This window comes from Epinephelus moara, chromosome 19 (genome assembly GCF_006386435.1).
Source record: "Epinephelus moara isolate mb chromosome 19, YSFRI_EMoa_1.0, whole genome shotgun sequence".
NCBI lineage: Eukaryota > Metazoa > Chordata > Actinopteri > Perciformes > Serranidae > Epinephelus > Epinephelus moara.
The window spans coordinates 18,008,673-18,031,319 of NC_065524.1; the positions used below are offsets into that span (position 1 = coordinate 18,008,673).

The following is a 22,647-nucleotide window of genomic DNA, read 5'->3' on the forward strand; positions in this document are numbered from 1 at the left end:
TTAACAGAAGTTAACCGATCATTAGAAAACTTTAATAACTGCCCAGTGAATTATTATATTCACCAGCATCCTGTGTGTGAATAATCTACACTGCATTCTCTTGATGTTTCTTGGCCTTGAGCTTTGGCTCTCACTTCATCTCTGATCCATATTTAGAAAAGAGTGCAGTGCCCCGTAGATTGGGGCACCAATTAAATCGCTATTAGAGGATTGCTGAAGTGGAAGATGGTGTGCTGGATGGCACTGGAGGACTTGAATATATCAGCACTCCTTTTACATCAACTGTTTTGATATTCATTGGCTGTGTCTCACAGGGAAGGTGTCCATATTATTTAGTTTGGGTAAAGCAGAAGGTCGAACAGTGAGAATTGATTTGGCTTTGGCTGAGGCTGTGAAGTTGAGAGGTGCATTATGCAAGATGAACCTGATCCTCTCCTTCCAAAGACTGCCGATGAGAGGTGTTGACCCGCTTATTGATGACTAGACTCCACTTTTTTTTTGCTCGAGTAAGCACAGGTGTCCCCTACACCACCCCCCACCCCCGTGTGGACTTGTGAAGTGTGGCTGGTCATTGATCCATGCAAAACCTGTCTACAGAAAACAGTCAGTGTACTTGAGCTGCTCTCTGCAGTCAGGAGCTCACAGAATGCCGACGCAATGCAGCCAGTGGACCACAGACCAGGGACCTTCGGGCGACACTACCCTCTCTATACAAGGTAGAGCTCCTGTCTTCCTCATGGTTGGAACTGCATGTACTGCTTAGGTTTATCTAGGATCAGAAGTTCATATAAACTTTGCCTAAATTAATGCAAAATGAGCTGGAAATGTAATGTTTAGCTTCATCAGTCATTATTCACTTTTTTAACAACAGAAGAGAACCCCACTACTTAATTGTATCACAGTTCACACTTCTGAACCCGGGAGACAAAGACAGCTACTTGATTTTAATTTCAAAGTAGATAAAATCACCACCAGTGAACATAATTACCCCATTCACTGGAAGCACTGCTCTGATTTGATGTAATCAACCATGTCCCACTGTCTTTGATTCTGGGGTATTGAACAGAAACAACATTTCTACTGTTTCTTTCCCACCTCTGTTCACCCAGACCTCTAAGACACAGGCCCTGCTATCATCTTGAAATGCTGGCGGACTCCGTAGTTAAAGTAAACTATGAATAATAGACCAAAGGGGAACCCAGTGGCCTGTGAATTGCTGAAAAAAATCCATAGTTGCTGGAAAAAGTTGTCTGGTAACAACGCCAGTGTGTTTCACACCTGTGCTGAGAAACATCTTAAATATACTCTGGGCTTGTTTGGTCAATGTTTTTGTGATATTCTGCAAGATTAAGGAGGAAAATCCATTCTCTCTCATCCACACAGCACAGCTCCCTGAAAAGTAGCAACAGCAACAGAATTACCAGGAAAACAACTTTTCTGTCTTTCCCCAGAGAAGTAGCCTATTACGACTAATGGTTTGACATATGTTTAGGTGGAGATTGAAATTGACTTTACAAGACAAAAGCAGGGGTTTTATTGTTTGACAAAAGTGAATATCAAGACAAGCGTGCCTCTGCCTCACATTCCGGTCCCCTATTTGTGCTTGTTAGTCTTTTGATTACCACCCAGAACACCCGTTAGTGTTCTGAGCCACGAATAATTGGCACTATCAGATTAAAAATAAAACACCTACTTCTTACTTCAAAGTAAAGTTCTGTATTTTTTCCCTCATCTTGAGCCTGGGAGACTTGCTGTGCCTGTTTGAATGTGACAGTTTGAGGGAAAAGGACCAGAAAGAGCTCATTTGCAGAGAATGACTGCTGCTGACTGGTGTGTGTGCTTTGAGGGTTTGGACTTTGTGAGCCACAAAGCCACAGAAAAATACGTTTTCAGATACTTGCAACACACAAGGGAGAGAGCTGAGTCAGTATAGGAGCATATAGGGACAGATTGAGATTAAGTAGCCACCAGGGGTCCTTGTGGGGCCAGGGAAGGCCAGCAAATTCAGCTGTGTCTCATATTTCACCAAGGAAGAGAGTGCAGAGGAATAACCACTGGAAGCCCCATGTGTATTTGTACCTTGCGTAAAAAGGGTTGTGCCCTTCTGATAGATGGCAAGTTGCTGACATGGTGGTTCAGATACATTTAAAGGATCTTGGCACAATATATCCTCAGTATTTCAGACCTTACAGAAAACTATGATGTCAGTGAATCCGGTAGATGGCGCTGTTGCAGTGCCTCCAGCACCCAGCAGCAGCATCCAGAGCACAGCGCACCCTTAATGTTGAAACAGTCTCCACTGTAGTGGTGTCCAGGCAGGCATATGTTTGTGGGGGTGAGGAGCAGGACGATGGTACTTGTCTCCAGCCTTGATGAGGATTTAAACTTACAGTAGCTGCCCCGCTAAGTGGCCTTGAGGATGTACGGGGATGGAGAGGGCACAGTGTGGGACCGGGTCGGGCGGCCCCACCGGGACTGTATGTGCTACCTTGGACCTCCTACTACTTTGATGCCGATGTAAGACATTTGAACTTTTACAAATGCATTGCAGAGCGACAGGAGGCAGGGCCACACCTGTTGCGCGCTTGATTTCACATGTGTATTGATACAGTCAAATTGACTTTGTGTGGCAGAGGTGTTACAAAGATTAATTATATCTGGAAAGTGTTATTCTCTGTGAATTTGATTGATGTTTTAAATCCAACTGAGGGCTGTTTGGGAGCTCTGATAAAAAACCAGATTATACGGGCTATGGTTGGGGTATGGCAGCACAGAGGGGATTTTACACACCGATTTTCTCTGAGTGGGTCAGTAAATCATGTTTTGCTTTCACACGCTGGCGGTTTTATAACAGCTGAGAGGCTGTCAGGTCACCACTGTGCTACTTTGTCAGGTGTATATCACTACAGAGCTTTAATGCTGCTATATTCAGCCATTATTTGTCATGTTTATCATCTCACCTGCTGGACACAAAGTAATGTATTTATCTCCTGTGCGTGATAAAATGATGACATGATATGATGGGCTGTGGTGCTGGAGGCTGCGCGCAGTTTTGTGCTCCACTTCCTATACATGAAGCCCGGAGCTGTCACAAGTGCTCCCCCTCCGTCTCTACAAATCACTCATGATCGATTCATTAGTTTCAGATTCCTATAATCCTATAATAGGAGTTGCACAGTATACAACAGTTGCAGGAGCAGTCATTTTGGTTTAGTGTCTCTCACAGTGTTGCTGTGCGGACGCAGGGCCAGTGAAGGATGATGATTTCTGTACTGTACAATAGAGGAGCTGCAGGGGCCCTTAACATACAACACTGACTTCCCCTGCTTCAGCCAATGAGCATTCTTGTCTTATCAAGTCATATACAAGCTTTACATGCTCCCCTTTTTCCCTTTTTGCCAAGCGGTCTCACTTTTGTCTTGTAACACCCGCCACCCCTTGTTCTCTCTTCCCAGCGGGATGCGCAAGTCGCCCGACGTGAGCCCCAGAAGGCTTTCGGACATCAGCCCTCAGCTCAGACAGCTCAAGTACCTGGTGGTGGACGAGGCCATCAAAGAGGACCTCAAGTCCTCGCGCTCAGTGGAGGACATCAACAGCGCGTCCATAGAGGAGCGGATATTGAGAATCACCGGCTATTATGGATACCAGCCTTGGAGCGCAAGCTACAAGAGTGAGTCGGTTTGCATGCATGGAGCTGCTGACTTCTGTGACTACATGCTGTGGTGGGCTACATAGTCTATATATGCACTGCTGGCCCACGCAACCAGGCTGTTAGTTCCACTTGGCACAAATTGGCTTACAGAAAACATTAGACTGCTGATGACAATGATTTCATAAATGTGCTGTTAGTTTTTGATGGTGTGCTCTCACTGACATGGTTAGATGCTCTATGTGGGTGGATGGAGTTAGAGGACTGGGAACTGTGCATGAAGTGTATTAACCTATGGGCAAGCACTTGCAGGTTTCACATTGTTTCTGAGCTCCAGTGATAATGGGAATTGGAAATCTTCCTGCTGCATTGTTTTATTAAGACAGAGGCACATTTAGACATTTTGGCCCCCCAAAATGTAAGGCAGTGTGATGTTTCCCTCTTGAATCCCACCCTCAACTTATTTCTATCCATCCTTCCATCCTAGTCCTTTAAAGTCATCTGAATTTGGTGTTAAAGCAAAGTAGTGTGTGTGCTGCACAGAACGAAAGAGCGCTTGTCTGAATTACAAAATTATGCTGCACATATGGTGTCACTGTGATGTTGCACATCTTCATCATTATTTCCACTAAATCCAAATTTGCACACTCTGATAATTAGTTTCTAAATGTTGTGGTTGGTTACAGCAGACAGTGGGGATAATGTCTGCTTCACTGGTGTTTGTAGAGCTTGGAGCCAGACAGTGGGATTTGTTGCTGGGAGCTGTAGATACTTTGAAGAAAAGAAAAGAAAAAAGTTGTCAACGCAGCTCTTATTTCCCTCTCTCATTTCCCTGCTCTGCATCATCTCTGCTGTTGATGGATTACAGTCTTGCTTCACTATACTCTGTGTCTCTCCGTCTCGCTGTGGTGGTGTCGGGACAAACCGCAGTCTTAACAACTGTCAGCCTGCTGTTCATTCGTTTGTTGCTGCATGCTGGGATGCGAATGCTTTCAGTAGTGTTTTGCCAGTTGATGACCTTTAGCTGGTAGCTGTGGAAAATTTTGTAAATTTCATATGAGAGACTGCAATATTTAACAGCTGTAAGGCTACTTTCAGATTCATAGGCCTATACCTAACATCTGAACATCTGAGCACTGCTGACTTCACAGGACTGCTGCTGTTCAGATCTGAATTTGTCTTCTTTCATATCTTCTGGTGTTGTGACAATAGTGGAATATTCCACAATGGCCTGATTGAATAGGGGGGCTCATAGCTGTGGTGATCATGACTCAAGATTGAAACACATCTATTTTTTGTTAGAAGGAGAGAGCCCCATATTTATTTGATGAAATACACTTTATTCTGTCTTCTGCTGGGCTGCCAAACCAACTGCTGTTAAATATAAATCAGTAAGTTGTATTTTTATACACTAAACTTTAATTATCTTAACCCCAGTCTGAAATCATATTTTTTTTATGTGCAGGTAATTTATAAACTTATTTAAGAGCTGTGACACAAATTGATTCAAGAACGTTATCATCTGTGTAACAGCTATTTTCCATTTTCCAGTCGCCTAATTATAAAAGCTATTGTGGAACTCACTTAACGGCAAGCTTGTAAGAGTGAATGTGCTTTTATTAAGCTGAATGAGAGTTACCACGCAAGTGTCCACTTCACTTTAAATGAGATAACTGGTGGGTTTAATTCCAAAACAAACTGTCCATGTTGAGAAAAGGAATGTTCCCCTGAAAAAAACAGCCACTGTGTTGAATTATATATAACATCCTCTGTCCCTTAAAATAGAAATTTGTTGACGGCAGTCATATTGGAAATAAAAGATTTCATGATGAGTTGCACCATTGCATCAGACGCTTTCCTGCGTATGTGGCCATCAGGGGAAACTTGTGTTTTGCCTTTCAGGAAGTGTTGGGTTTGCTTAGCTTGTTTCTGTTTCTAGCAAACCGAACCTAAATTGAAATTAAAATTCACCATGCTCCAAATCCACACAGTTGTCAGTTCCTTCTGGACTCCCTACAGAAGTTACAGAAGAACTAAATCAGCCCACAACCTCCTCCAGCGCACACAACCTGACTACTCAGAACCGCGCTGGCAACTAGAAAGCAATGGCTAATGGCTAAAGAGTAGAGGGCTGATGCTGAAGGCAGCCAATTTCAAGAGAGGTGGGAGGCTGAGTAATTCTCAGTGGAGTGCAAAGAGATGCCTGTTTGTTTCATTTACCACCAACCTTTCCAAATTGGCACATGTGCTTTTTCACACAGGAGTCAGCAGAGTGAGAGGAAAAGTGGAGCTCGTAGTAAGCCATGACTCAGGCTGAGGATGAGAGATGGCTGTGTGACTTAATGGATCATCTCTATAATGTGAATATGAGACTGCGGGCTTCACAAACATGCAGGATGCAGTAATAGCCCTTTTAGCATAACTGCATGTGTAATAGAGCCAAATGCAACATGAAAACATTGCTCATTTATCAAAGCGTGACTGGGAGTCACGTTCCCTTGAGTGATGTTCATGTAAACTCAAAGCAGGATAAAGCACGAGTTTGCTTTTGATGTAGTAGATATAAGTAATATGCTTTAGGTTTGTACCTTTTATGCTGGGATGCCACAGCCCTGTATCCAGGCTTTCGTAGCATGTGTGGACCCAGCTATGTATGTGCTCAGCTACCTGCAATATCTTCTGTTTGATTCACAGACTTACGTAGCATCTCTCTTCTGTCTCTCTGTCCACTGCAGTAAATTGATAAACATGCAAATACAGCCAAAATGATAGTAAACCATTATATTCTCAGTGAACATCAGCAAATCCTTCCTCGTACCCGGGAGAAAAACACTCTCACTCCACTTTGAAAATGGCCGTAGATGGAGGGATTGATGTCTGTATCAAAGCAAAGGTCACTGGTTACTGGAGATAGGTTACTGGAGAGAATATACTGAGCTATGATATCTATATATTACACTTTAAGTTCATTTTATCTTTAAGGTTTAGCATTTTTTTTTTTGTTTCTGCATGGGAAATTAAAACTAGAGCTAAAGGGGTGTACTTTCTAGGTTCAATTAAAGAGTTAGAAACTGACGGCAAAGACCATTAGACTGTCACTACTCTAGCTTTGACATAAAGCGGCAGTGCAGCGGTGCTATCAGTGCTGCAGAAACTCTAACGTATTATCTCATTTGTGTCCATCCACCGTGGAGGATGACTCCTGCTGAATTGGAACAAAATGTCATCTTATAAAACCAGGCCACATCATGATTAATAAAACATAAATGAATATCCTCTTCCCAAAGCGATTAGGATTTTGCCCCGAACAGAAACTGAATTTGATATTGGTGCTGCAGGTTATCTACTCAAGGATACAAGGGAACTCTTTACATGCAGGGGAAGTGGAGAGTTTAAACTTTTATTTAAACTGAGCGTCATCACTTTCCCCTTTGCCTGAGGAGTCCTCGGCACACAAGACTCAAATTTAGCTGAAGCCAAACCACTTAAAATCATTTTGAATTTAATGTTTTAGGGCGTTTAACAGATCGTGTTTATCTTACAGGTCAATGATTTTTCTGATTGATTGATTATGTTGTTTTTGCATTAGTGGGTAGTAACTATTATAAAGACTCATTTCAGTGCTTTAAAAGAAAAGGCTTCTCTCAGACATGCAGGAGCAATATGAAAAGGATCGTAGCCACGGAAGGAACCTGAAACTGTTTTTCTTTCTTTTTAATTTAATTTTACTTTAACAACCAAAACTTTTGATTCTTTTGCTATCCCCAAATGAAGTTAAGAACATGCTTATAGCAGGTACACTTAAAGATAACATTATAACAGATAACGGAGCAGGCTTTTCCAGAGTTAAGTCTCTGGACAAGTTCAGGCTAAAAAGCTTTTTTTTTTACATCAGATTCTCATGGACAGAAATGCTGTTCTCTAAGGTTAGACCTTTCCTTAGCCTGGGAAATTGTCCCTTTAGGTTTGTTAAGTTCCACGGAGAAGTGAAACATTTGTCTGACAAACAGACTTTGTTCTTTTCCTAATTTACTTGCGCTATCTATCACAAATGTAGCGTCCCCTCTGGTGCAAATTTAGAGCTTCACGAGGCATGAAATGAGGTTGGATTCTATTTTGAGCTCAGGGTTTGGGCATGATGAGATGCAACAGTGGAGCAGGTTGGAAAGAGCCCTTATGTACGCATGTACACGTTGACTGTTGGCAATATTAGGACAGCTGGAAGGGACGGGCAAGGTGGGGGCCCACAGTGGCTGACGAGTATAATGACACCTTTCAACTCAGCTGGAGCTGAGGAGAAAGGCATGAATAGTTATGCAGATACATGCTCTCGCCTGCTCAGCTTCTTATGGATGAATCCAGCTTGTATACAGGCTTGGCTGCAAACTCCTATAAGTCAATGAACAAGAACTTTTTCTTAGAATCTACAACAACAGTGTCCAAAACTTAATCAGAGTGAAACATACCAGCTGAATAAAATGCTGGCAGTGTAAGTTCCTGAAAACCACAGATATGTACGTATGTTTTATACGATAAGAAAAAGTTTTAGTATTTCTATCTGTGGAGTGAAACTACAGAACCGTTTGAATGTGGAGCTCAAGAAATGTCCAAACATAAACCAGTTTTCGAAAGGTACAATGAGGAATGTGTTTGACTATCAGCAGGTGTTTACTCTTTATTCATTCATTTATTTAGAGGGGGTTGATAGCGTGACACCTAGGCAAGACAGCTGCCAAGCAACAGACCACTGTTTGAGACCAGGAACATTTTCAGCCATCTTTGTGGTGATCAAACTGATTTTCTTTTCTCACCCTAACTGAGTGGTTTTTGTGCCTAAACCTAACCACACATTAACCATAGCTTAAAGTTCAAAATTCAAAATCTAAAGAAATGCAAAGTGTCAATATGTCTGCTATATATAAAACAAGCAAATTTAACATATAAAGCCAACATTTATTCTGGAGACTGGGTTGAGCCTCAATAGACCATAATGCAATGCAGCCACTAGAAGTTCTATTGTGAGTGAAGGTTACAGCTCACACTTTCTCTCATAGACAAGAGCTGTTTTTCTGCTATCACTGTTGCTCTCTTTGAAGTATAATCCACAGCTGAGTGCGACAAGCTTGAGCATGTTGTCTGAGGGCTGGCTAAGAGCACTCTGGGAAATGTACACACAGAGGGGTCACAGCCACACAGAGATAAGTTCATTGATTCAGTGGGTAGAAAAAAATGTCTTTTATCCCTTTATTATCTGTGTTCACTGTGTGTATCAGACTGAAAGTGAAACCTCTCCAACCTTGATCAACGTCCTCCACATCTGTAGCTCTCATCCAAGTCAAGCGGCTGCATGCACTGAACAGGCACAAGTCTTTCCATGCAGGCTGATGTTCAGTCAAGGGTATGAGATCATCCTCATATGTAAACAGACTCAAAATTTGCACTTGTTCACATGCTCACATGCACAGCCATCCACAAAGCAAATAGAGAGAACAACAGTACATTATTTAGGTAAACAGTTCATTACCTTGCAGGGCTGCGTCTCTGTAATGTTCCTGTTTCTTTAAGCATACATTTTTAAAACACTGCGACATGTTTTAGTGATGTGCATAACATACAATATATGAAAAAAACTCATATACCCAGAGGACTTGAGCATCATGATATATTAAATATTTTATGCAAATGGGTTATATGACCATATGGTGTCAGCATCTGACATGTTGCCTCAGCAGGATGATTCTGACAAACAGTCCGTATCCTCTTGTGGGTATTTGTGTATCAATAACAGTGGAGTCTAACTCATCACCGAAGGAACCGAGGCATCGTCTCTGCAGGAACAGTGAAAAGCTTTAGCTCGTAGTCTCTCAGGGACTGGAAAGTCAGTAATGTCCTGTTTTTTTGTCCTGTTTTAAAGGACTAGTGTGCAGGATTTAGTGACATCTTGTGGTGAGGTTGCAGATTGCAACAAACTGAAACTTCCTCACCTTTCCCTTTCCAAGCATGCAGTGGAATCTATGGTGGCTTTCAGGTGCATTTGTGCAACCAAATTTTAGCTGCCACTGTAACAGAGCCTTTAGAACTTTAGAGCCAGTGTTTTGTTAGTGCGCTCTGGGCAACTGTAGAAACATGGCGGTGCAACATGGTGGGCTCTGTGAATGAGGATTTACTCCTTGTATGTAGATATGAGCGGCTCATTGTGGCATATGGAGAAATCCAGGGATGTATATCGTTATTCAGTTTTTACACATTGTATTCAATTTCCATTTATTTAAATTTGTTTGAGTTAGACAAATCAGTTTTATTTAGTTTATAGATGTCTTCATGTATTTTCCGTAACTGCTTGTCCTGTTGGGGGTCGGGGGGGGCTGAAGCTATCCCAGCGGACATTTGGCGAGAGGCGGGATACATCCTGGACAGGTCACCAGACTATCGCAGGGCTGACATAGAGACAGACAACCATTCACGCTCACATTCACACGGCCAATTTAGAGCCACCAATTAACCCGCATGTCTTTAGACTGTGAGAGGAAGCTGGAGTACCCTGAGAAAACCCACGTTGACACAGGGAGAACATGCAAACACAGAAGGGCTCCCCCACCCTGGGGTTCGAACCCTCTTACTGTGAGGCGTTATTTGATAAAAATGAGTTAGAATAATTCAATTAAATATTGCATGGAGTTACTTCGTCCCACTTTGCGTTGTGGCTGCATATATTTATTGTATGAAAATCCTGCTTACAATTTAATATAGTTCATCCAATTATTTATTTTTTGAGTAAGCTAACACAATGACACTTACTTTCAGGTGATTATACACTAAAGAACACATCATTATGAATGTTATATTCCACTTCTGCCAATATATCCCCCTAAATCCTACACACTGGTCCTTTAAAACAAAGTGCATTTAGTGCAGAGCACACTGCCCCAGCTCTATAGGAATTTAACTGGAAAACATTTCTAACTTGGTTCAACATGTTTAAATATTAATCAGAATCGTTTATGTTTTTGAGAGCATGGCTCCAGTGTTATACTGTAAGGTTGGAGTGTCTTAAAAAACACTGTGTATCGGCACCCAAATGAATTTCTAACTCCAGTCAGTCCTTGAATAATTTCCCCACCGTGTTTCAAAAACACTGTTTCAGCAGAACATTTCTAGTTTCATCTTCTGGCCAAGTGGTGCAAGCAAGGCTTCTCTGAACAAGTGTGTTTTAGTTTTTTTTTTGTTCATCTCCCGTACAGTAGAAGCAGCTTCTGTTGCGTAACATCACATCTATAATTGAGAAGGATGCATAGATTATCAGACACCTGCTCCTGTAGTCCCGCTTGTACCCAGTGGACTGCAGGAGCTGCGAATCAGCTATACCACTTTGAAGAAGAAAAACCTCCAGTGTTGTGTCTTTCAACTTCTCATTTTTGCTCTCAGCGTCATCCAAAGTGGTGGAGATTATCGTGGATAGAGGGGCGAATGCAGAGGAGCAAATGAGACCCACCAATTCAGTGGGCTTGTAACAGTATTGTGGAACACATACTGTCTTAGTTTAGAGCAGCTCCTTTTGCACAGAGACACTTTGCTTGATGGCATGGCTAACATTTTGCACGCATATACTTGTGGAGCATCTGTGTACCTTATGTAATATCTGAGACAACTGGTTGCCTTAGCCTGATATTGTTCATGCTTGTGTTTCTCGAAATTAACCCTGAAGACAATAGCGCTAACTGGATCATGGCAGTTCTCAGTGCTCACTCTACCTTGTAATGGAAATCCTGCCAGTTTAACGCCAAATGCTGTCCTGCTGTCATCCCTTTCTCCTCCTCCCTCCTTTTATCTGCTGTTAATTAGAAGTTGTGAAGTGATGACTCCTACCTCTGCGTAATTAATCCAGGGTCTGCTGTGGCCACACACAGCACATCATTGTCTGCGTTAGCCACAGAAGAGCAGAGCTCGGGAACAGAGAGAGCAAAGTGTAAATGGGGTTGTGCAAGTAATTAGGGGGCTTATGTGGGCATCTTGATATGAGAGGATGAGTACTGATGGGGGCGGCACGGTGGTGTGGTGGTTAGCACTCTCGCCTCACAGCAAGAGGGTTGCCGGTTCGATCCCGGGCGTGGGAGCCCTTCTGTGCGGAGTTTGCATGTTCTCCCCGTGTCAGCGTGGGTTCTCTCCGGGCACTCCGGCTTCCTCCCACAGTCCAAAGACATGCAGATTGGGGACTAGGTTAATTGATAACTCTAAATTGTCCGTAGGTGTGAATGTGAGCGTGAATGGTTGTTTGTCTCTATGTGTCAGCCCTGCGATAGTCTGGCGACCTGTCCAGGGTGTACCCTGCCTCTCGCCCGACGTCAGCTGGGATAGGCTCCAGCCCCCCCGCGACCCTCAAGAGGATGAAGCGGTTAGAAGATGAGTACTGATGGCAGCTTGCAGCACCGATACACAAAAACAAAAGCCTCTCGTCAACTCCTAACTGCTTAACTGTTCCTGCTAGAGGAACACTTCACCCACAAAATTATCATTTGTATATCGTCGTGAAGTAAATGTTTTTTTTCACATTTCTCCATGGCGGAGAAAGAATCCAAAAACGCAGAGAATTCTCAATCAATTGGAGTAAAAGGGGTCCATGTTGAACATCAGTGCGTTCACCACGTACTTCCCATACTGATGGGATAGACTGCATTGTTTCAAAGTGAGAGATGAGAGGCTGCCAGTGTTTGTAGAACTCAGAAAATTTGATCTTTTCCAGTTTCAGAAATTACATTAAATCCTGCAGCCAGGACGTATTTGAGGGGGCTGAGCAATTTTTCCAAAAGAGGAGGATTCGACAAGGAGCTATTAAAGATGCAAAAGAAATTACAGTCCTTTGTTTAGCAGTCATTCTAACAGCCTCCCTGGGGATACCAAAGATGGTGATCTGAGGCGATGGGTCTAGAGTCAGTTCCAATATCTTTGTTATAACATCAAAAAATGATCTCCAGTATTCCACAAGGCTCGGGCATGACCAGAACATATGAATCAAGTTTGCTGGCGCCTGAGAGCATCTGTCACAAATGTCATAGAGGTTTGGATAGATCATTGATAATCTGGCTTTGCTAAAAGGGATCCTGTGAAGAACTGAATGAGGCTAAGCCACAAGATGAGGATACATTTATTTGTTGCTACAGCTGTTTTGATATAGTTTTGCTAAACGCAGTCCCCTATGACTTTAAGAATTGTCTGCGAATTTGGCTTCTTCATTCTTCATCAAATTGTTGTTCATTCTCCGGCATGCATGCAAAAAATAAAAAAAAAATGGTGTGAGTAACTGATACACAAATGGTCATTTTCTGGGTGGTGTATTCCTTTAAGTGTGAGACTTCAAACATAATTTTGTGTCCGCTTCTTCTGCTTAAAGCAGTTAGAGCAAAAAAAGAAACAAAGTCAGCTCTATCTCAGTCCAGTAGTTTTATCATTGGTTTGGGAGAAAAGTGTTGTATCCACTGACCTAGTTATAAAAAGTTGAGCACGTCTGTCATATCCCCGCGCCTCTTCTCCTATTTGCCAGAGCAATCTTTTCCTCGCGCCATTTCTATTTCTCAATCACATTGAGTTCTTAGTAAAATATAAGCTTCCTTTACCTTTTCTGCCTGATTTGCATATCCCATTACACATTAAGCTCCTGAACTGATATTCCCTTTCATATTCTATACTCCCACAGCTATATGCGGGGTTGGTGCATGACCGTCAGCTGACCCTCTCACTGCATCGAGGCCTGAGATGCTGCAGAATCCAGCACTAACAACACTGTCAGTCTGATTTAGAGACATTGCATTAGAGATCTATAGCAGCAGCAAGAAAATAAAAGACAGTAGATAGACAAGGTGTGAAGTATGTCAATGAGTTTGCTCCTCTTATAGCTGCCTGTGATGAGCCCACAGAGTTATCACCCTCAGCTCTGCGGAGTGTTTGAGCTCTAAAATACTGGCTGTACATAAACTGCTCAGCAGCAAACAGCAAGCGAAGTTAACAACTAGTGCTGCTAAAGAAACAGATATTTCACTCAGGAGATGGTGTAGACAAAAACAGAGCTGAGTGAAAGAGGAGAGTGAAAATGGAACTCAGATTTGTCTGGAGGCCAGAAACACATTTAAATCTGAATGATAATGTTGCTCAGTGTTTACTAGATCTGTAAATAGGAAAACTTTTGCTAACAAATTCACTCTTAAAACTTTATATGTCGGTGTTCTGTTAACAGCTTCGGATTGTTCACAGCTATGTGTTTGAAATACTTATTGAAGTAATGAATGCTGTTTCCATTTTTGCTTGTTTGAATGGAATTACAAATGTGCAAATAACTTGTTTGCCACTGCAGTACAAGGCTTTTGAAAAGTTTCTTGCACCCTTTTTATGGACATTAGTTGATGTTCTCAAAGCAAACAATAAGGCCTGAAGGCAGTATATGCATTAAAACATCAGAGAATACAAACATGAATAAATTAACATCCATTGCACAGTACTTTCATCATCATACCGTCCCTCAGGTAATCAGACAAAAGTTTAAATGTCAAAACAATCAGCACCCACTGGGGACCCAAATGAGTCACTTTCCAGTCATCAAATGACAACACAGGGCAGTAAACATATTGTTAACTGAGAGTAAATAAATTGTGCGCAGTCTGTGTCTCTGAGGCATGTTGTCCAGTGACAGATGAGAGACGATGACTAATTCTTCAAGCGTTAATTTGTGTTTGTTTTAAACCTGATACGTTGTCCCTGAGGATGAATTATGTCGAGAAACAAATCCACAAAATTTCCAAAGGGAGGGAGTGGACATGTTGAAGAAGTCACGGCTGATGATGTTCAATCTTTAAGGAATAAAATAGGGAGTGCTGCACTGGGTTAAGGCACTATGTAGTTAGTTTAAAAAAATATCAGGTGCTCCGAGAGGATAGGGTAAACAGTCACATAAAGATAAAAAACAATGACAATGAGAGCTGTAAAAGTACATGGTACAGGCAGGTTGTCCAAAAATGCATCCGAGGCACTGTAGTTAAAAATCCTTTATCAATATATGGATAAACCAACTCATTTCAACTAGAGTCTTTATCAGTGGTGTACCTTTATGTTCAATCTTTATTGACGTGGTGACTCACTGTCAGGCCACCACTCTTGCTCCTGGTGACAAGCTCGCTTGTAATGGACAACTCCGCTAGACACCCCTCAGGTGCCGTTCCATCGGACCCATCGGCTGGCCAGCTGGCTCTTTTTCGTGGGTGCATGCAGAAAGAAGAAGAAAATCTGCACACTGAATTAGACAAAAGATTCTTTTGAAGTTGCCTGAGGAAGACCATTTGGGTCGAAACGTTGCTTTTTTAGTCATTAAAAACTTACTGGGAGCTCTAATTCAGTGTGCGGATTTTCTTCTTCTTTCTGCATGGACCCCTATTATCCAGCACCTGACCTAAAGCAGAATTGGATGTGCGCACAACTACTGTGTCTTCTTTTTCGTGGGTCTCTTTTGTCTTCAGAATGTCTTGCCTCCGCCATCTCCCTCGTGGCGTGCCCGCTCAGCTCAAAGGCCTCTCCAGCTCTCCCCAAGGTGCGGCTAATAGCGGCTAATGAGTCATTACCACCAATCCCCAAGTGTAACGTCAGTGCTGACCCTGCCTCCTACCACCTGCCTAAACAACACCAACATCTACAAGACATTCATCAATCCACCAATAAAGCTATCATAGCAATTCCAGCATACCAAAAAGTTTTGTCAGGCCAAGAGACCCTAGAGAGAGGTCTAAATCTGAGTGAAAAAAGAAACATGCCTTTATTTCTAGCACCATCTGCTGTACCGTTCAACCTGCAGCTGTAGTTACACTGCGCATGTTTAATACCCCATAGCTCCCACAGGATCAAAGAGTGTGTCCCAGTCTTTTTTTGAAAGGCCTTGGTCTGTACTTGCATCAGTATGAGGAGGGCAAACCTACAGTGGCCAACAAGGAGCAAACATGCTCAACTGCCCAAAACATTTGCATATCGAGAGACCTCCTGCAGCTTTAGAAGCAATGCCAATTCAAGGCCAAATGTAAAAAAGAATATTACCTTTTTTTATGTCTCCTCTTCTCGCTACTTTTTTCTGCTTTAAAAACAAACTCTTGTCTCGTCTCTCTGGTGTAAAATCAAGCTGTTCTGCCTCACACTCCCCCTAGAGGCCTGGAGAACTTGTTTTGACTGGATATGCAGTGTTTGCCTGTAGCATTAGTTCTCTGTATTTGCAGCATGTTTGCTGTAATGTATTTGTTTAAGCTTCCCTCAGCATGTTTCTGTTGTGTTTGTTTTGGATATTCGTATGTGTTTTTGAAGTGGCATTGTTTCCAAAGCTGCAGGACATTTCTCTTGATGGAAATGTTGTGGGCCGTTTGCCCTTTTTTCAGCCACCATGCAAATCTCTATTTAAGTTTTTACGTCAAAAGTAACATTTATAGCAATTGAGACAATATGCAGGAAATTGGAGGAAAGCAAAAAAGATTTTTCTTCCATGCATATTTGAAATATAGAATTATGTTGGACATTATCTGCTCATTTGATTGCACAGAGAGATTTGATGGTTTTAATTGCATCAAACCACAAGCTATTTACATTTTTTGGCACTCACACACAGCAGTCTAATTTTATACTGTAGCTGTTTTGATGTAAAGAAGTGAAACACACAGTAACCACTGACTCACTGACACTGAGTGCTGTGTAGCAACACTCAGCATCACTTAACTGTACCAGCAGGCATTACATGCCAGGATTACATACGGTCCAGATACAAGACTTTGCTGGTAGCAAAGATGCACAAAGCCGTAGTCACACATATTTTACCCTTCAGCAGCTGTCCTTGGTCTGCAACCGCTTATTTCAGGTGTGCAGGATTTTCTACAGATCTGTTATATAAAGGAAAATGTTAGATGAAAAAATATTAAAGTGTAGTTTGATTCTCTCCTTAGATCCTTTTTGATCATGCACTGTTATTATCCTCTTTTCTTCCCCGCACATTCTTGCAACATCTGCTCACACCACCATTATTCTGTGCACCGTTTTGTCTGTTTTCATTTGTCAGACAGCTGAGTCTTACACACTGTACGTGTGACTGAATGTTTGCAACAGTGTGAGCTGCAATCCCATCGATCAGCCCATCTGCCCCGCACTTCTGAACCTACTGTAAATCTATTCTGGTCTCATCTTCTCTGTCCTTGTTTACCTCTTCTCTTTGTTTTAGTCACTTTCATTTTGAAGGTAGAGTCAGATAGGGACATGGAGAAGAGAAACCATTTCTGCCACCACTGCAGCGAGAATCAAGAGAGCTCAGCATGTGACTCCTGAGATTAATTTGGAGAGGATCTCTGTTGTCAAAGGCAAAGGGAGAAACAAATGGGAGCAGCCATGCATGGTGTGTGAAGAATAGTTCTGGTAAACAGACTCATTTGGTCCAGTGTTTGCATACTTAAATGGTCTGTTTTAATCATTAAGGATGTACATTTGGAAGGTATGGCTACCCTGAGCTCATTTTCAGCTCACTATTTGGTGTAGTGCTTTAGTTATGTTAGTGGCAGAAGCATTTTTCAAGAATTCATCACTTAGATTATCCTGGAAATCATATAAAAGCAATACTGTTTGTCGTATCTTGGTTTAGAGATGGAAAATAGTTTGTTGTGGAGGAGGGTTGGGGGTTGTGTTTACACAGCCTGGGGTAAACCAGCAGGGGGAAAACAGTACAGTTAAGCCTGCAGGATGCCGTGCGTGGTGTTACCAGCGGAGGATCAGATATGTTCTCTCCCCAAGCTTCCATGCTGACACTGTGCATCATTGTTGATGGCAAAGCATCTTGACTGTCAGTGACTAAAGCCTGGGATCAAAGAGGTAGCTCGAAATTTATTTCTTAAGTGGTTGCTATAGACAACCAGTAGGGACTCCTGGGCATGGGCAGATTATGAGACAGTAGACCCTTGGGCACATATATGCAAAAGGCTCCACCTCCACTTATACATAGGAGCAAGACACGCAGACTTTGTGGTAGCTCTGCCTCATTTTTGTCTATTACATGTCATGCATCTCTTTTTAGTTTTGTGACTGGGGTAATTTGTGTTTCTTTGAGGTCATTTTGAGTGTTGTTTCGGTCACTGTGTGTTTATTTGGTGAAGGCCAGGGAGGCGCCCTGACCCTTTGGCCCCTGGGCCTGTCCCTGGTAGGCCTGTTCAGTAATCCATCCATGCTCCAAAGAGACAATGAGTTTGAGAAATAGTCCATTACATATCTTCCCATCAAACCCCAGCTTGTTTTCACAGTTCAGTTTATGTACAAATTAAATAAACAAATTAAATAAACAAGATATAACGTGTTAATTAGTGAGCTTTACAACTGAATGAGGCACAGACCGGCATGTCACGTATGCAGGGCCGAGCAGGGTTTTACCTGCTACACAGACTCCATCTTCGAAGTGTGTGGTTGCTGCCAGCTCCACTGTGTGAGTTTAGTTTTGCCAAGTGATAATGCACTTTGTTATGCAGTGTTTGGGAGTGATGACTATATTAATCGGTACTGAATTAATGAGGACAGGATGCATTGATTTGACTGATTCATTTTAATGTGAAGTGTTAAAACACACAAGGTTGCTCTGCTGCTTTGCATTGCCTTTGGTACAAAGAGGTATTCATTTTAATCATTCATAAACAGATTGTACTTGTTTTTCACACAGTTCTACGTAGTTTTTACTTGTTGGAGGGCCATGGAGCTGTGAGCCGAGTAGTGTGGTGCTCACATGGGCAAGTGTGGCTTCCGTGGTCAGTGCTGCAGCATCAGTTGACCATAATACACGCACTCTGCTGTGGGCAACCTGTGGAGGATGTGTCACATGGTGTATTCCTGGTGTATTTTGGCGGTTACAGATGCTGATAGGCTGATTTTTTTTTTTTACTTTTGGCCACTATTCCAACTATGTCCAGTTTTCATGCTATCCTAAGCTAACTGGCTGATGGTGGTAGCTTCTCATATTTGCAGCACAAACACGAGAGCAAACTATTCCTTTAGGTAGGGGATTTGTATAATAGGATAGGATGCTAATGGCACACACACAAGCTACTGTAAATGTGTGAGAGTGAGCTACTTTCTGAGAGAGCTACACAAAGTCTGAACAGATCCGTCAGAGAAAGAGGGTGAGACTCGGGAGAACAACAACAAAGAAGACCTACTGGATGAATCTATTTCTAGATGGTAGAGACCCCCATACTGTGTCTGTAGTGTGTATGGTCCGTGATAGGCCAGCTAATTGGTATCTCTGGCATGAGAAGAATTATCACTGGTGAATATTTGACAGCTGATCTCTTTTGTGTGAAACTGTTTAAAGGGGAATAATCCTCACCGAAGACTGCGTGGACTCCAACTTTAATCTTTTTGGAAAGTTGTTTTTCTTAATGTGCTGGTTAGACTTAGATTTTAATTAATGTAGATCTGGACTACAACCAGCTGATAGGATTCATTAATTCAAATCCCAAGAAGGTGGTAAATTGAAATAAATATCATGGATATGAAAAGAAAATTTTACTTGTGATTTCACATCAGAATCACATTTGTAAGTAGCACACTGTTGTATAGCCGAGTCTTTCAATCCCTCATTCCATCTCATAGATTATTGGTGTGCTCGGAGGAGTATCACTAATGACTATGAGAGCGTAAGCACTTGATTTCCTTTGGAATCCAAAAGCCTTGAGCAAGCGCATCCGACCATCTCTCCTGTTCCTTGCTGCATGTAGAGATTCATAAATAGTGAACAATAGCACAGTGTAAGCACGGAGAACTCCCCTGATGACGAGTTTTCATGTGTCCTGACTGTTGTAGATCTCAAGTGCTTTAAAGTCTTGATGCAGTACATTACAAACTGTTCGAGATGATGAGCAGGACATGACTTAAAAGATATTTCGTGTTCCGCCTCTCGCACTTTTTCAAAGCAACTGTCAAGAACACATTTTTCAGCAAAATACTGCTTAGTTGGTCTTTGCATACAGCAACACGAAAGTAAAGGTGCATCCTAGGTTTTCATTTGCCTGATATCAGACAGAATTGTCTCATCAGTCTGACATTGCGTCCACTGATTTTCATGGGGGTGGGGGATTATATTTTGAGTCCATACTGATGTGTAGCTGTGCCAACATACCTGTTTTGCTGAGGTTTCAAGAGTGGAGCCAAGCAGAGTAGCACAGACTACAATTTTGGGAAATACAGAGAAATCTAGTCCATTTGGACCAGCCTCGATAGCAGCGTCTGTCTTGTCTTTGAGGCTATTGTTATTATTACCCCTCACTGGTCCCGCATACTGCTTGACAACGCTTGACACCGCTTGACAAAGGTGTTAGTGGTGCTGATTGGCTAATTTAGTCCCCCTGTGGCGCTCACTGGACCAAGGCAAGGTTTTCCATATTCTATAAAGTGGAGCTGCTAGTAAGCGATTAAAATGTACAGAAAAGGGAGCCAAGGTGACAGCCTCAAACAACTTGTTTAGTCATAAAGAAAATAAAAGACCAAAACAGGAAATCCTGGAACCAACAAATGTTTAGCATTTTATTAGTGATTACTTTCATTTTTCAATGAATCTGCCAATTATTTCCTTGGTTAACTGATTCATTGTTTAGTCTTTAAAATGTCAGAGAATAATCAGCCCTTTCTCCTAGAAAGTACATTTGTATGTTACTAAACTTCTTTCCAAATTACCTTTTTGTGCCAATATAATTGCTGCCTGGATCATGTTCATCGACAACATTCCTTTCAGGTACAGAAACACTACATTCATGTACCGCGTATGCTTTGGAGTGAGGTGGTTGGAGAGGATGGAGGGTTTACAACAGTGCAGGACCTTGCAGCCTTCCTGTCTTATGTTTAGGCAACAAAAGCACTTTGATTAAGGTTAAGATCATTATTTTGGTTGCATTTCAATAGGCCTAAAAAAACTCCATAACAAAGGTCTCGTTTATACGACAATGATTTCAACTGAAAACAGTAAACTTTAGTTGTTTAGTTTAGTTTTAACTTTAGTTGCTACAGTAAATCTACACTTTGCTGGAGAAGCGTTGATAAATTCAACAGGGTGAGCAGCACAAACAGAGCTTGGCATTGTTGTTGTGATGGTCAGCTTTCTTGCGCATGCCTAGTGACTGGAACCGTAATGCGCATGTGTGAAAAGTCTCCGTTTTCAGAGGAACTGCATATTGCAAGTTTACATGACAACGGAGGCGGTGCCATTTCCAAAAAATTACACTCTGGAACCCGTTTTCAAAATGTTGCGTTTTCAGGCACCCAAAATGCCGCTGTCGTGTAAATGATCAGCCAAAACGCAACTAAAGTTTACCGTTTTCAGTTGAAATTGTTGTCGTATAAACGAGATCTTAGGTTTAGACAACAAAAGCACTTTGGCTAACGTTTCGGAAACATTGTGATTTTGGTTGAACGCTAATAAATAGGTAGTAAAAAAACCAATGCTGTACTCACTAGTGGATACTGTATTGCAAGATTGTCTTTTTTGGCGGAAAACCACTGTAATATATTGTCAGTGAACATTTCGTTGATAAGTTCAGTATCAACATTTTTCTGTTTTTCCAGATAGGCTATGTTAATTAGCAACATTCCTCATTATGTTAATAGAAAATGTAAAACGTATTTGCTGTTTCAATTTAGTTGTATATAAATATAATTTCTGTGGGGCAGGGCTGGAATAATTGAAAATTATTTTTTTTAACTGTGAGGCTGTAATTAAGCTAAATGCTAACAAAGCATGCTAAAAAGCTATAGTGATAATGACACCATGTTGATGTTTAGCATTTTGATGTAAAATAAACATGCAGACATTTGCTAATGAATTGTTAATCAGTAAAATGACTATCAGTCAACAGTGTCCATAATATAAAAACGAATCATTCCGTTACTTAAAATATAAAATATGAATTGCAGACACCTAATACACCTCTCTGTTCTTAAACTAAAGTAACATTTATAACAGGTTTGGTTTTATTAAAGTTTTCCAGCTGTATTCAATAAAGCCCCTCTTCATTTTGCTTTGGTGTCGTCTGAAAGTTTGGGTGTCACATGGTCCTGACACTGACCCAGAATATGTTCTGTGAAAAATGCTCTAACTAAATATGAGGATTTAATTTAAGTATTAAATCAAGAGGTCTGTGATGGGGCTACAGTCAGTCTGTCAGACTTGTGATGGCCAAGGGAGCGAGTCTGCCCCATGCATGTCACTATAAGTCATTATTATACCCCCAGCCCCCAGTGTACAAAGTATTCAATGTGGGGTCGGGAAATCAGGCAATTAAGAGTGCTGTGGACATGGATGAGAGCCGACAGCCAATGGGGGAGTGCAGAAGGAGCCAGGAAGGCTTGAACCTCCTTTCCCCCTCAGGGAGCTGACTGGTCCACATCCCTCAGCCCACTAGAACAACCACTTAATCACAATGCTTATTCAAATCAAGCCATTGCACAAGCCTCCAAGTAGTTACTATGCACAATCTCTCCACTTCCTAAAGGATGGCACTCTGTCACAACTATTTATGATTCAAAGCTTTGATTACTGTGTTTACTCTGAACTGGCTGCCAAAAATATGCAGTTTTTAAAGTGCCTTCACAGTCTTTTGACCGAGAATAAATATGGTCACAGTGAGAGTATATTGGTATAAATATTAGTAAGTAATTAGGGAGAAGTGTTGTGTTTATAACAGGTTATAGAGTTCATTATACCATCTACTGTGAACAAGAGTTTCTTCATGCTCACATCTTTTAAAGGCTAATTTAATACCCTGTCCAAGTGGTGCAAATGTCCTGAAACACAGCCAATACAACCCTGAGATGTAGAGCACCCATTTCCTTTTCCTCGCTGTGAATTCAGGGTAATTACTTTGGAGAATGGAGCATGATTTCAGGTGACATTTGTCACCCGAGTTGCTTACTCCACACATATAATGAGGAGTCTTCCTAATGAGAAACAGCCTCATTGGAAT

The 22,647-nt window shown here is 41.7% G+C and overlaps 1 protein-coding gene across 1 annotated transcript in view; it reads left to right on the forward strand.

Moving 5' to 3' along the window:
* Positions 1-2,307: 2,307 nt before the first annotated feature.
* slc35f3b (solute carrier family 35 member F3b) overlaps positions 2,308-22,647 on the forward strand; it is a 69,568-nt gene continuing 49,228 nt past the window's right edge. The window contains exons 1-2 of the mRNA XM_050072012.1: positions 2,308-2,517; positions 3,456-3,670. Coding sequence (XP_049927969.1) covers positions 2,420-2,517; positions 3,456-3,670 — 313 coding nt within the window. The 5' untranslated portion in view covers positions 2,308-2,419. The remainder of the gene's footprint in view (positions 2,518-3,455; positions 3,671-22,647) is intronic.